Below are 14,559 nucleotides of genomic sequence, written 5' to 3'. Positions count from 1 at the left end.
GACCCTATAAGAATGTTTACATAGTTAAGATTTTAAGGCTAACTGGGTTGTCTCACCATTAGCCTGGTCTTTATTTTAAACAACTGAATTTTTATTTCTACTTCTTTCAATTTACATAGTGATTCTGTTATATTACATGATATTTATAATATTCCTTTACAGGCATGGTTGAAAAAAATGTTAGAGGTAGCTGAAGAACACAAGAAGAAGAAAATTTCCACACATATTGTCAAGGGTGTATATGATGCTACGACTGCCGACTCAGCTGATAAGTGTATTGCCTTGATCCCACTGGAGAAAGGTAAATATTGGTACGTGTTTTCCTCAGAAGACTTGTTGATTTGTGCTTTTGTTTGTTTGTTTTTTTTTTTCTTATTTAATTATGGCTGAGGAATAACTTAAAAAGATCAGAAATTGAGAATGTGAAAATACTTTTGCTGTCTGGGTATTAGTCCTGGTTTTAACCATGCTGGAGCCTTAAAATGGTCTGACAAGATGCTACACAGCCAGAAGTGCTACACATGAAACTTTGAAGGTTTGCAACATGCCATAATCAAATGTTTCAGTTTACATGTGATTGTTCTTTGTTTCAAAGCCAAAATGAATTTATGGGAATTACATGATGGTCATATGACTATCATATGTAAATTATTATATGATTATCATATGTGGCACATTTGGCTGTAGTATACAACAACCATATTAAAAAGGTGAAATTTGTACGCATTATTAAAATTCCCATAAACAAACCAGCTTTATAATTGATTTATGTAAATATGAAAAAGTCATATATATTGAATTAGAATCTACAAAAAATACACCAGCTATTGATTGTATTATTTAAAACAAATTATTTACAGACAGTTATAAATTTTGAGACCTTTATGTTTCTAAAGGTGACTTTTATGTCCTGTCATGAAAAGAGAAGGTATTCAGATATACCCTTGTTTATGTATATGCTCTTTTGCATTTACTACAAATTTGGAACTTCTTGTGATCATTTTGGCCAGGTTACGGATGGGGAAAATATTTTCGTAACCTTTTTCTCAGCAACTATAAACCAAAGCCAGATGAAATTTTCTCTGCAACTTCAGTATGGGGTCTTATATTATGGGATACAATTTCATGTCTGTTGCACTTCTACTTCATGTTTACTGCAACCTAGCCACTTCTGTTTACGACCCATTTTTATTTGTTTTTGTAAAAATACAAATTTATCATATTCACAATAATTATGACTCTCACTATGGAACACATTACCGAAAAGGAGTTTTCCTCTGTATTGCTGAAATTGAAATAGCTCTTTTGCATTAAATGGACAAAATTCCAACTACAAATGCTTTCACTAATTTCTGAATTTTCAATGTTTAATTTTACTTTAAGTTCATATATCAATGCTTATTTTATAGATGTGATTATTTATCTGTAATTATTAGGATATTTTCATACCTAGTTTTACTGTAACAATTAAAATTGTTGTAAATTTACTTTTAATTTTGTCGAGTTTCAACTGTTTTCCATTTAAAATCCTGTATGATTTAAAAAAAAAAGTTTTTAAAAAATGGCATTCTATAGATTCATTGTTATAAACCTGTGTACTGAAATTTTTAATGCTTGAAACTTAAATTTATTGATCTGTTCTTTTTATTATTATTATTATTATTATTATTATTATTATTTTATGGTACACTACTATCACACATCTTTATGTCATGAATATTTTAAATATTTGGAATGATTTTAATCATATTTATGATAATGGACTTCTTCAATCATACAGGATTTTTTTTCTGTTTTAAAACAGAATTCTAGGGTTTTTTCATCCTGGGTTGTACAGATACAAATCTTGTTTTTTTTAATCATTCAACACTCCTCTGATTAGGAATTTCCACTTGGTTTTCTTTTTTTTCCTTTTTTTCTTTTTTTTCTTTTTTTTCTGTGGAGTAAAATTATATTTAATTTGTTTATCGGTAAAATCTATTTATTTTTTTCTTTAATAGGAAATGTGATATGATTTCTCCTGGGCAGCCATTGAATATCATTATTTTTTATTATTATGTAGATTCAGATGATGAGGGAGGTCACAGTTCAGATAGTAGTAAATCAAGTAAAAGTTCAACATCTTCAATTTCATCGAGTGACGAAGAAAAAAAATTAAAAGACAACTCAGAAAAGAAGAAGAAAAAGAAGAAAAAACACAGGAGGGAAAAGACGGAGGCTAATGATGTACAAAAAAATGCCTCTCCAAACGAATCATTACTTAGTCCTAAGAAGTCCGGGGACAAATGGGAAAAAAAGAAAGCTGAGCAAGAAAAGAAGAAGGAGGAGAGAAAACAACAACCTAAAGTGGCCCCCAAAAATACGGCATCAACTTGTGTTTTATTATAATGCCATTTCATAGACTTCTTTATTGTTGCTCAATTTTATTTGGTAAGAGTTATTTAATTCCATTCATTGTCTGTCAGTCTGTATTGTTAGCAATATTTCTATCAACTTCCTCTGATCTCTTAGACCCATATCACTTGTAAACTTTTTTTTCATTGTTAACGACATTGGAGTAAGTAGGCATTGCAGATGCTTATTTGACAATATTGTATCACATGAACCAAATCTTTTGGTATTTTTTTTATTGAAATTGTCAGTAAAATATAGCCAAGTTAGTTTTGAAACACTGACTCGACAAAATTTTAACATTTATGTATGAATAAGTTTCTTTATAAACTGGGATGATTGACCTCTGACCTTATTTAGTTAGCGAGGTTGATAAGGTTACATTTTTTCTTAAACAGTTAAAAGAACATTGCAGTTAAGTTTTTCTATTGTGTTGACATATCATTTTGTACAGTTGAGACCCATATCTTTATTATATATTTTGTCCTTTGAAAAATTGTTTATTACAATTGTATTTATTGCTGATATTGTTGAATGAAGCTTTGCTGTTGTAGCTGAAATTCTGAGAAAAAAAAGAGTGTGATATTTAAAGACTTATCAAAAATTTGATTTTCAGCTATTTTGTCAAAACAATTGTTTGTTACCGAAAGGGGAATATGTGTCAGTAATGTAAAAGACAGTTTTACAGATATAGCAGAACATTTTTTTGTTGGGGAAATTTCTCCAGAACAGATTAAATAAGATTTTATTTACACCAATATGTTTATTTGAACAGATTAGCACCCAGATAAGAGGTTCTGCTATATTTTAAGCTATGTTTGAAAAGAAGGAAATAAAAGGAATACCTTGAAATACATGTGAATCCTAATTGTGTATTGTCCATGTATGAATATTTCTGTTGTTGATCGACATATGTTTTGTGTATTGAATTTGAATCCTGTATTTTTTCTAGGCATTCCAAATGAACAGTATTTTTATGCACTTTGCTTGCAATATAATCAAGTATGTTTTTATAATTATTATTTTGTATATATTTTCCTTCCTAACACCTTGTTTTTATTGTTTATTGAAGTCAATCCCTCCCCCTTTCCGTCCAAATTTCATTTAGCACATCATTTTGCTACTATTGAAGAGTTGATTAATTTAAACAATTGGAGTTAGTGATTTTTTTGATAATCTCTTATTAATTGTAGTTCTTTTAGGACATCCTTTTTTTTTGCAGTTCTAAGACCACAATTTACATGTCAGTGCTTTGTGTAACTCCAAGTTATATTTTTAAAAAAAACTAAAAAAAAAAAAAGTAGGGACCCTTTCCTGAACTCAAGCCTGTTATAAAGATCCTCGCTTTGGCAAATAAGCTGTATTTGTCAGACAACTCTGTGTTAGTGTTATTGCACTTTAAAGGTGAAAAATGATTTGGTTTTTTTTGTTTTTTTTTAAGTTTTCAGCCAATATCTTCAAAACTATGACAGAAATAAAGTTTCAGTTGCTGAAATGATCTTTATGATTAGGTGTACTAAAGTCTGCAGTCTAATTCAAATTAGCCCCTCAAATTTTTATTTGTTTAACAGAGGTTGCAAACATGAAAAATGAGAATGCAAGGTCTAATTTAATTAGACTGCAAAAGTCTGCATTGGATCAAAGTTTTTGGACGACACCTTGTTAGAGTTATTGCCCTTGAAAGGCAAAACATGATAATTGAAAACATGTAATATAATTGTTGTTTTGTATAGATTAATTAACTACAGGTTAAAAGGCAGGTCGTGAAATGTAAATACTCTATAGTAGGTTTTACATATCATACTTATATTATTCTGTTGATTTTTATAAAGTTTATAATGTATTTAATACGATATTTCTGTTTTTCCAGAATGTTTAATTATTTAGTGTATTGTAATTGAAACCACAAGTGCAACCAATTTCAAAATGCATAATATATTGGTTGAAAGGCCTAGGCAGTGAAAAAATGCTTTTTCAGAAGAAATATGCCTGATAATATTAAAAATGTGTCAAGATTTTGCCACTCCTTAGAAATGCCAGAATTGTCTCCCTTTGAAGTGCCAGATATTATCTCCCTTTGATGTGTCAGTTATTAACTGAATTTTGTATGACAGGTTTTAGTACAATGAAAAAGAGCCCTATAAGATTGAAAAAGAATAGTTTTCATAGACAATACAATATCACTGCCAGCTAAAATTTACCAGAGAAGAGAAATAAAGATTTTTTTTCCTTTATTTATTCAGAAGCAGTTACATCTGTGCTTAATAATTGTGTTGTCTTGTCTCTTGTTGTTTGTTTTTAATTTTTTTTTGTATGAATCCATAAATAGAATCTTTTTTTTCCTATGTAAAAACATTATTTTACTTGTTAAATCTACTTCTAATCCTGAAGGTGATTCCATGATGTGCTCATTTTGCATATGACAAAAGTTTTCTTTTGTTTAAGAGCTATCGGTTATTAAGTCTTGATCTTATTTATGGATTTTCTAATTATTAGGAAAAAATTCAGACTTTACAAAACATGTCTTTCATCCAGTAAGAGAACCATGATTGGTCTGTTGATTGACCATTTATTGCCTGCGAGTCTGATATCAAAATCTTGTTACAATAAGGTATAAACTTGGTCGTCCAGTAAAATCTCTTATTTGTGAAGTCTGAAATTTAATAGTCAATTGTTTGATTCATGAAATGTGCAATATTGGTCATTCATATCTTTTGTTTTATGTTTATATCGTGTTTTCTGCTTGTTTATTGATTTTGCATTTTTCTATTTGGCTTTTTTGGTGTTTTCTAGTTTTTGTTTAATTATTCTATGTTTGTCTCGGTGTCTGCAAGTTTTGTCTTGCATCCAGGCACAAATTAGTGCTGAATTAATGGAACTGTATATTTGAAATAACTGAGTTACTTCCCTTCTTTCTCTTTATAGAGGATAAGGACTTAAAACATTTTGTTTCAAGAATTCAGATCATTTGAACTTTCATTGAAGTTTTGTACAGATTTTGATGGTTTAATTGTTTTCCCCTGCAGTTATTTCACTTTTCTTTTCATCTTCACTTTGCATGCAGCCCACGTCCACGTTTGACTAATACTGATGATATGCCTTTCAGCTTGAAATATTTGGAATTTGCATTTGAAATGCACCGCTGTACTAATGTTTATGACTCCTTATTCGTACATGTTTATCAAATTTTTGGTTACTATGATTTCAGTCACCTGTTAATTAATATCGTGACTTAATCTCCCTGAAGTTTCTTTAACTGCCATTATGGCATACCCTGCTCCTGTTTTTTTCAACTTTTCCCTTCACTTTGTTTTTTGTAAGGTTTAGGTAGCACTTGCTAAATATAATAAGGCTTTGATTGCAGTGGTAGATAGTTTTATTAACCTAGATACCCTTGTTCTATCCACAATCAGGAATTATCTTCCTAATTGTATGCTTGGCATTATAATCCCTCATTATCAGCTTGAAATAGCTCTATATCTAATGGGGTTCTGTTCTCGTTTGTTCTCCTGAATTTACTTGTAAATGTAATTGTCAAATTTTTACCTGCACAAATTTGCTTAAATAGAAGTTACTTTTTTATGTTGGATAATTTTATATGTTGCTTTTAAGAACTGAAGTGCTTTACTTCAAGCAGTTATGTTGAAAATTCAAAAGATGTCCTTTCATAAGGAATTTAAATTTGAGAATTTTCACCTTAAGTTGAACCCATTGAGCTAAATTTTTGTGTGTAATGTTTTTCTGTCAATGAATTGCTTCTGATTATTGGGTAAAAGTTATGATATATTTTACTCGTCCAATGTCCTAATTTTTGTGTTCTCACAAGTTATTTTCCTAATTTACTTCCTTTTATTGATTCAAAACATATTGAGTTAACTTTCACATTGTGGATATTTTAAGGGTTAAGAGTTTGTAGTGTATTAACGAAATAGTGTGATATAATGGGACATTTTGATTAACTCCCTGTCTGCCCGTGAGGTTTTGGATTTTGATTTTAATTTTACAGACCATTTTTAGACTACTTTATTTCAGTGTAGTATTTGTTGCAAGCTAGTGTATGTTCACTGAGTAATTGATTTTCAGCCTAGTCTGTTACAGTGCAAGCCAGCCTTGTAGGAAAATCCTAAAAAAAAATTTTTATTTATTTTCAGTAAAAACCCATACACCTAACAATTATGAAAAAGTCTAATTATTTTGCTTCTCATTTTTATGCTAATTACGGGTGGCATATTTTTAAGGTCACAATTTACTTAAAAGTTGATTGTCGCCAACAACAAAATGAATGTTAAACAGGCAAAATGGGCAAAAATAGACAGGCAAACAGGGAGAGAAATTGTTCACTGCCAAAATAATTTTTTGTCGCTTGTCGATGGACAAGTTAAGGCTTATCAAAGCAAGACTGTGATAATTTGTATATAGAAATCATTTCATTTTCATCTTGATCTTTCAGTGTTAAATTTTAACCATGAAAACAGTGATAAGTTTTCTATGGAAGGATAAAAAATTTCTTATGAAAGTCAAGTCATGGTTTCATATTTTTTTTCCTTTGTTTATGATTTGAAGTTTGAAGTTAGGCCACTTTCTACTTTTTCTACATTTCTTCATAGATAAATTCTGCCTGTTAGCTATGGATCTATAAAAATAAACAAGTTAATAATTTCAATTGAAAAATTTAAGTTACTGAAATTTACCATTTTTCCCATTTTGGTATTTCTTTTCAATAGTTAGTATAATAAATAAATCAGTAGTCGGTGGCCTATCTTTTTTTTTTTGTGATATTAGTATTCAGAAAGACAACTAAAAAGTCCCAAAATGAGAGAGAAATAGGGTAATATTCTTATAAAAAAAGGAACTTATGCTGAGAATATCCACATGATAATGTGAAATGCAGAATACGCTGTATAATAGGGTTTTTAGTTTTTCTGATTATTTCATTGAAGATATTGGAACAATAACAACAAATCAGTATATTCCAAAAGTGTCTGTATTAAATTGTTTTAATATGTATACATTCATCTACTAAGACCTGTCATCCAAATCTCGAAATTGGAGATACATATCTGGCACCTGTTATAATGTGAGAGAAATACATTTAATTTGCTCTCATCATTTTCAAGTCTTTTATGGTTAATTTGACATAACCTAATTTTTGCAGTAGAATTTTATTTCAATGTTTTTTGTTGTTAATCGAAATGTTTTTTTCAAATAAGTTTTTCTGGCATAGTGAGGCATAATCAATATTATGTTTAAAAAAAACAACATTGAAGGCATAATGAATGGTAATAGTAACTTTTTTTTGCATATTGTTTGCATCTTATGTCAAAACTTATTTCTACTCCTTTTTCTGCAATGTTTATTTATTATTTAAAAATTCTACTGTCTGTTTATTTTTTATGTTTGTTTATAAATATTCCGTCCATGATATACCTCTTGTCATTTTGTGTGTTTATTTTAATTTACAGCGAGTCAAATAGTTAACTTCAGGGAATAATGTAATGTCATAGGTAGTTAACTGGACAATTGATAAAGAGATTTAAGTTTCTGTTATTCCATAGGTATTTGCATCTCTGTCAGATAAAACCTTTAAATTGCCATATTTTATTGTAAAATTCAATCAGTATTGGTCATTTTATCAAAGGAAACCAAGTTTGTTCCATGAAATTAACTATTTTACTCGCTATATTATGTCAATGATAACTAAAGATTGGTGAAAAGTGATAATCAAATTTAATACAAATATTACACAGTTAATTATTTTGTATGAGCGAAGCCTTTGGATGTTACACATTCATCTTTAGAATAGGCTGAACTGTGGAAACTATGAGAATATTAAATATTAAACCATTTTTTCAGTGCACATGAAACAATCATTTGTAACACTTTTACCCTTTGTTACATTCTAGTTTTCACAAAATAAAACCTTTTTCATAGATTTTGTGTTTGTTTCATTGTTAAGTTTAAGTTTTTGTAAGAATCAGGCAAAATGGGATAAGTCAGAAACATGCATTTCGGAACCCAGCATTCTAACAATACAATGTCACTCAATTTGAAAAGACCATTATTGGATCTCTGCATCACTGGATTTGCTCAGAAATTTTTCAATAGAATGTTAGAAAAATGAGGTTTTTGAAGGAGTTAACTACCCTTGAAATGTTAATTTTCAGTGCATTTCAATGAAATTTTAACTCATTTTACCAAAATGATATGGAAAATCTTGTCATTTTGCCTTGATTCTGATGGTGTAAATGGTCAAATTAAACTTTCAAAATGGTGTTTTTTTTTCATACCATGTTTCACCCATTGCTTAATTCTTACAGATACTGACACTTTAGTGATTTTGTCCACTGCTGAAAGTGTCTTTATAAATATCAGACTGTAGGTGATTCATGCATGTCTGCATGTCAAATGCACTTTTATTTCTAATTAAAAAAACAGTTACAGACCACATAACTAGTACAAATTTTTCATTCGGTCATTTCAAATTACAGAAATACAAATTATGTAAAATGTGTATGAAATTAGCACTTTGCAAGAGTTATCGTTCTTGGTTTTATTGATTTTTGTGGGAGATGAATGTATGGAATTCTCGAAAGCACAGATATGTGGGCAGAAAGGTCTTTAGTTAGATAAAAGTATGGCATATGTAGACTGGCAAATCATTGTTTATTTTTTTCCTTATTTTTTTGCTTTTGTCATCTCTATAGCCACCTTTGGTTGTAACAGAATTATACAAGTTTATGTCAATGTAAAAAGAAACAAGACACGATTTTTAATAACTATTCATTGCCTAATTGCATTGAACTAGGAAAGGATAGTATCACGTTTGTCATTTAGTGATTGTAATGAATTTGACTTCCTATTTCCAGTTTTGGTTTCGAATGTTTCTTGTATACAATAAGTTTTTGGATTTTGATCCTCCTAGATATATGATTTTATTGCTGTTGATGAAGGGTTACGCCTTCAAAGACGTGTACAGCGTATCGAAATTTGAAATATACTAGTTTATGATAGAGTAATCAAGGGAACCAAGGTTATAGCGATAATCAAAAGAATGTGACCCAAGGGCAAAGACCAGACATGGAAAACAGACATGCACAACAACGAACAGAAAGTAACTAAAATCATACATACAAAGTAACAAAAGCAAATCAGAAACTAGAACTTGATTTGTATTTTTGTATTCGGAAAAGTTACATAAATGTGCCCTTTGAAATCCACCAAAATCCCTCAGGGAACGACGAAGGGGAAACAGGACAGTTCTAAATTTGCAGGAGTTGGAATGTCTATTGTTTAAAAGCATGATATAGTATCAATAGTTTCAATATGCAAAATATAAAAATTAAAGTCAAAAGCACCAGTAAGAGAAGGGCTGGTATCTGGTAATAAGAAAAGTTGTATTTAACAGAAACTGAACGTAACTGCAATAAGTTTTTTTTTAATCAATATGCTAAACTCTCACTGATAGGTAATATTCAATGATATGTTGGTTTTTAAAGTAACTGTATCGTGTTTTAATTTAAAGGGTAGGAGCACATGTACGAGCCAATATATCTTATAGTCTGCTGAACAGGTTTGATTACATGTATCAAATATATTTACATTCACATCACATTGCGTCAATTTTTCATCTTTGAAAGATAAAGGAAATAACAAAATTACCACATAATCACAAATTGGAGATGCATATTTAATAGCCAGTGGCTATTTTGCCGGACCTCATTAAAATATTGATTAATGACAATACGCTGTTAATATATTGTTTAAAATAGGTATATTGGGTACATTTCAATTTCTTTATATGATTTTAAAAGAAGTATAACATTTTAAGCAGAAGTCGGATCATCCTCTCTTAATAATATTGTAAATTAAACTTGCAACGAAGATATGTAGATAATCTAGAAAAGAGCATTAAGTGCATTTCATGCATGGAATGGCAGCATTTTTCTTGTACACCTACATGTACTAATCAAATGCCCAAAGCGCAATATACTGGTTCTGTATCAACTGTAAATGAAGTACTATTTGAAGCTATGTACAATGTTCACATTTTTAACTGCAGTTCTATTTTGATATAAAGATATCTGTATTGAACATTTGGAATTCCTATTGTATTTTATTTTTTGTGTAAAATTTTATCCATTTTTTATTCCTAACTTTGACGGCCCCGTGGTGGAATGGGGTACCCCTGGTATGTTACCTGCTGGGGGTCGTCAGGCCATAATACGGTAAACTGACCATAAGAAGCTAAATTGTACGAACCTACCCGCTTCTCCTTATTTCTAATGGCAATCAAAATTTGTCGACCACATCATCCTTGTGTCCCATCCCTTTTTCATTTCATCATCATCATTTCATGTTCTTTTTATCATCCATTTTATGTTCATCGCCTGGATATACCTGAAATATTGCTGCTCGGGCGTTAAACCCCAACAATCAATCATTCAATCTTAATTTCAACTTATTAAAAATTTATATTTTTATGTAAAGAAATCTGTGTCAATTTTTAAATATTAGAATTTCTACGTTTTTAGTGTTATGAATTTGAACGGACATTCAAAATATGTATTTTTCATATCTTAGTTTACCTATGATTCTTGTATAGTTTTATAAAAGAACATTTCTGAGTTGTTCATTTATTTTTGTTTCTCTGTACTTGTTATTTTGGTTATTTCTTATTATTTTTTGTGTTTGTGTCTGTTTTCCCTGTCTAGTCTTCATCCCTGGAATCTTGCTTCCTGGTTACTCTTTAACAACGATTGGTTGGGAATAAAAAAATGTTTAGTAGATAATAAACTAATGACTTTTCTTTGGTCTTGTTTAGTCGCTATTACACCAGCTTTATATCCCTAGTACATTTCGTTATATTTTAATTTCAGAAGTAACACGCTTTCTGATTGGATAAAAATATTGTCCATCATCTCATAGACCACATTTTGTAATATGACTGTGACGTCATCACCCTTTTTTAATGATTTACTCTTTGAATTATGACATTAAAGTTAAATTTTAAGGAATGACTGTTATATATTTTTTTTGGTCTATGAAGAAATAACCTCATCACGTGGTGCGCACTAAATAAGTCCTTAAACAATTTCCCGATGCATATCTGTATTGTTCTAATTTTGCAAATGCATGGTAAAAAATTGTGTGATGGTTCCATATTTTGTGGTTATACTGTAATAACTTCTTGTACATAATTTGTATACGGATCTCGATCTTCCTATTTATTTTGATCTGATGCTGATGATAAGAAGAGGTTACTCTTTGAAACATATGAACAGCATACCGAAAATTCAAAGATATATGATAATTAAGATTTTTTTTTTATTTCCATGTTTTTGCAGACTTTAATCTTCGAATACCCATACTGGATCCTAGGTTTTGGTAATCAATAAAGTATTATTTCTGGTCAAACCAATCAGAAAATATTATGTTTTATACTATTTTATGCAATGGTATTTCACAAGATGTTTAAACGGGGTTTGGCATACATGCACCTGATATTTCTTTGCATAACCATTTTTTTTTATCATTTTACATCATATGTTATCATGCATTATTATTAAATAAATGCTTTTCATTATCTTTATCATTGATATAGTTTTTTACTTGTTTTAAAATTACAATTACGTGACAATGAATATATGTATTACTGCTTTGGCTCTATAAGCGCAGCTTGTATTATTTTTAAAACTCAGGATCAACCAATTTTTATGTACAAATGCATTTTGAAAAAGCAAGAAAATGGTTACTATAAATTATATCTTTAATGGCTCCTAAAATGAATGACTTAGTATTTAACGTTCATTATTTCATTAACTCAAAATATGTATCTTTTATGTTTCAGTTTGCGTAAATTTTTTACCAATTTTACTGATTTTTTATGCTGCCGATTTGTTTTGAAATATACCGGAAATAATGACCCATAATGGAAGCGGGAAGTTTGGCGCTATAAAACTTGGTTAAACCCGCCTCTTATTTTGGAAATGCATGTACCAAGTCAGGATCATTGTGGTTGCGTTCACTTTCCGTTTTTTACCGTGATATTGACGAACCTGAATGTGGAAAGTTCAAAGTACGCAAAAATCTTATTGGTGATAATGAAAGTATTTTAAATCTATTGAAACTACGTGCAGGTGCGAGTAGAGTTTTAATATTGAAATTAGAAACAAACAGCGGTTTTATTTATTAGTTTAATTCACCCTTTATTTTGAAATACCTGTACCAAGTAAGAACCATTGCAGTGGTTTCCAACTTTCTGGGTTTTATCCTGATATTGTCATTTGTTATATATTATACGGACTTTCTTTTTGAGTACTGCCTAGATTTTATCAGTTCGTCCGTAATTTTGTTATTACCCTTCATTATGTCATTTTAAGTATTCCTGTTTGTTGTACTGTAACTCAAAGAATCTTGACTCTTAATTAGTTTATTAAATATTTTAGAATATTTAATGATTGTGAGGTCTATATCACAACATGAGGACTGCCCGAAGGTAGTGATATGGGCCTGAAAACTGATATTGCCCGAGCCATTTTAAAATATGTGAAAGTCACTGATGCGTTAACGTTCATTATAAGTAGAATAATTCACGAATAAGTAACGGTTCGAATGTTGATACAGACGTTACTTTCAATACTTTGAATTTCTACATATCAGCTGATCAACATTTAACCAATAGAAAGTTATATTTCATTACCGATATGCAATAATCATTGATTTTGTTCTCCTTGTTTACAACTTCATTCGTTTTCTAATTAATCATTTCCATCCTTGATTAAGGAGTCATTTCATTACGTTGTTACGTTGATACTTTTTTTTTCTTGAGGTAAAATTAAATTCATTGATTGTGTGGGCTATTGATTGTTTGTTTTTGTCAAGTTCAGTCCCTGTTTCTCTTTTTCGCGAAAAAAAACTGCTCGTAATTATCATTATTTATCTAAATCGATATTTAATGTTTATAACGGAACAACACGTGTTATAATAGCAGATTTCCAAAATTTACCAGTCTCTTTTTTTAGCGAAACAATTCTGTACGAACGTTATTTGTTTTAATACAAAATAAACAAAGTCATCATTTTTAAACATTAATATATTAAAAGTACAGACAATTTCCAATTATAGAATATGAAAAAGTTTTCTTTTGTTCTATTTCGGTTTGTTATTTTTTTCCTTTCTTTGATAATTTGATCATATCGATAGGTTTGTAAGTGAGCTAATAAAATTATGAAATTGATAATCATTTGTCATTTTATCTTTAAAAAGATCACTTTTTATCTAAAATAACAAAGACAGTGTCCGCGTTTAAATATTTTTAGCACGGAAAGACTTACCAAATAAAAATTGAAACAAATCTTTAAACTGTCTAAATAATTGAAGAAATTGATTAAAAAGTGTCAAAGATATTTTTATTAACAAGTAGATATTTAGGAAAAGACTTTCGTTCATCGGATTAACCTCAATCAATAATTTTATTGCGATATTATGGGTGAGCTAGTTAGAAAATTTGGACCGAAACTACAACGAGTTAGATATCTGCAGTCCTTTTCACAAAAAGTCGTAAATGTACAAATTAGTCGTAAGTTATGACGTGTACAGCGTATCGAAATTTGAAATGTACTCGTTTATGATAGAGTAATCAAGGGAACCAAGGTTATAGCGATAATCAAAAGAATGTAATCCAGGGACAAAGACCAGACATGGAAAACAGACAAACACAACATGGAACATAAAGTAACTAAAATCATACATACAAAGTAACAAAAGTAAATGAGCAACTCGTACTCCACTAAAAACTGTGAGCATGGACCAGGTGCACCGGTAGGGTAAGCGTCTTCTGCTTTTCTAGAAACACCCGCCGAGTTGCTCATAAAAAGTCAAGTCCGGGGTAGACAAACGACGAAAGGAAAACTATGACCCGTTGAATAAATCAGTTTTCATGGTGCTGATGGATACACCATAACGATCCATGAGTTCATGATGACGACCATAAAACTTCTGTAGTGATGACTTCAATCTTGTAGCAACATAACCCTGTTCCAGAAGCCTATTCGTTAGAGTTCTAGCGCGATACAAAAAGTCTGCGTAGTTTCGGCAAGCTCTGGCATAACGTATGAGTTTTGATATGAACACTCCATACGCAGGAGCCGAAGGGATGTTGCCACAGAT

General features: G+C 30.1%; 1 protein-coding gene across 3 annotated transcripts in view; it reads left to right on the top strand.

The window, feature by feature from the left end:
- The window catches only part of LOC148612712 (kinesin-like protein KIF28), a 36,754-nt gene extending 28,431 nt beyond the window's left edge, over positions 1 to 8,323 (top strand). For 2 of the 3 annotated variants that reach the window (XM_088594372.1, XM_088594373.1), the window contains exons 23-24: positions 163 to 301; positions 2,063 to 8,323. In XM_088594372.1, the coding sequence (XP_088450498.1) occupies positions 163 to 301; positions 2,063 to 2,388 (465 nt within the window). In that variant the 3' untranslated portion in view covers positions 2,389 to 8,323. Of the gene's footprint in view, positions 1 to 162; positions 312 to 2,062 lie in introns of all 3 variants that reach the window. The other variant, XM_088594374.1, reaches the window with a different exon arrangement.
- Positions 8,324 to 14,559: the final 6,236 nt, after the last annotated feature.

This window comes from Perna viridis, chromosome 7 (genome assembly GCF_037379345.1).
Source record: "Perna viridis isolate PV_CMFRI_1.1 ecotype Kerala chromosome 7, ASM3737934v1, whole genome shotgun sequence".
Classification (NCBI taxonomy): Eukaryota; Metazoa; Mollusca; class Bivalvia; order Mytilida; family Mytilidae; genus Perna; species Perna viridis.
The sequence above is the reverse complement of the archived record's forward strand: the minus strand, read 5'-3'. Positions and strand labels throughout refer to the sequence as shown.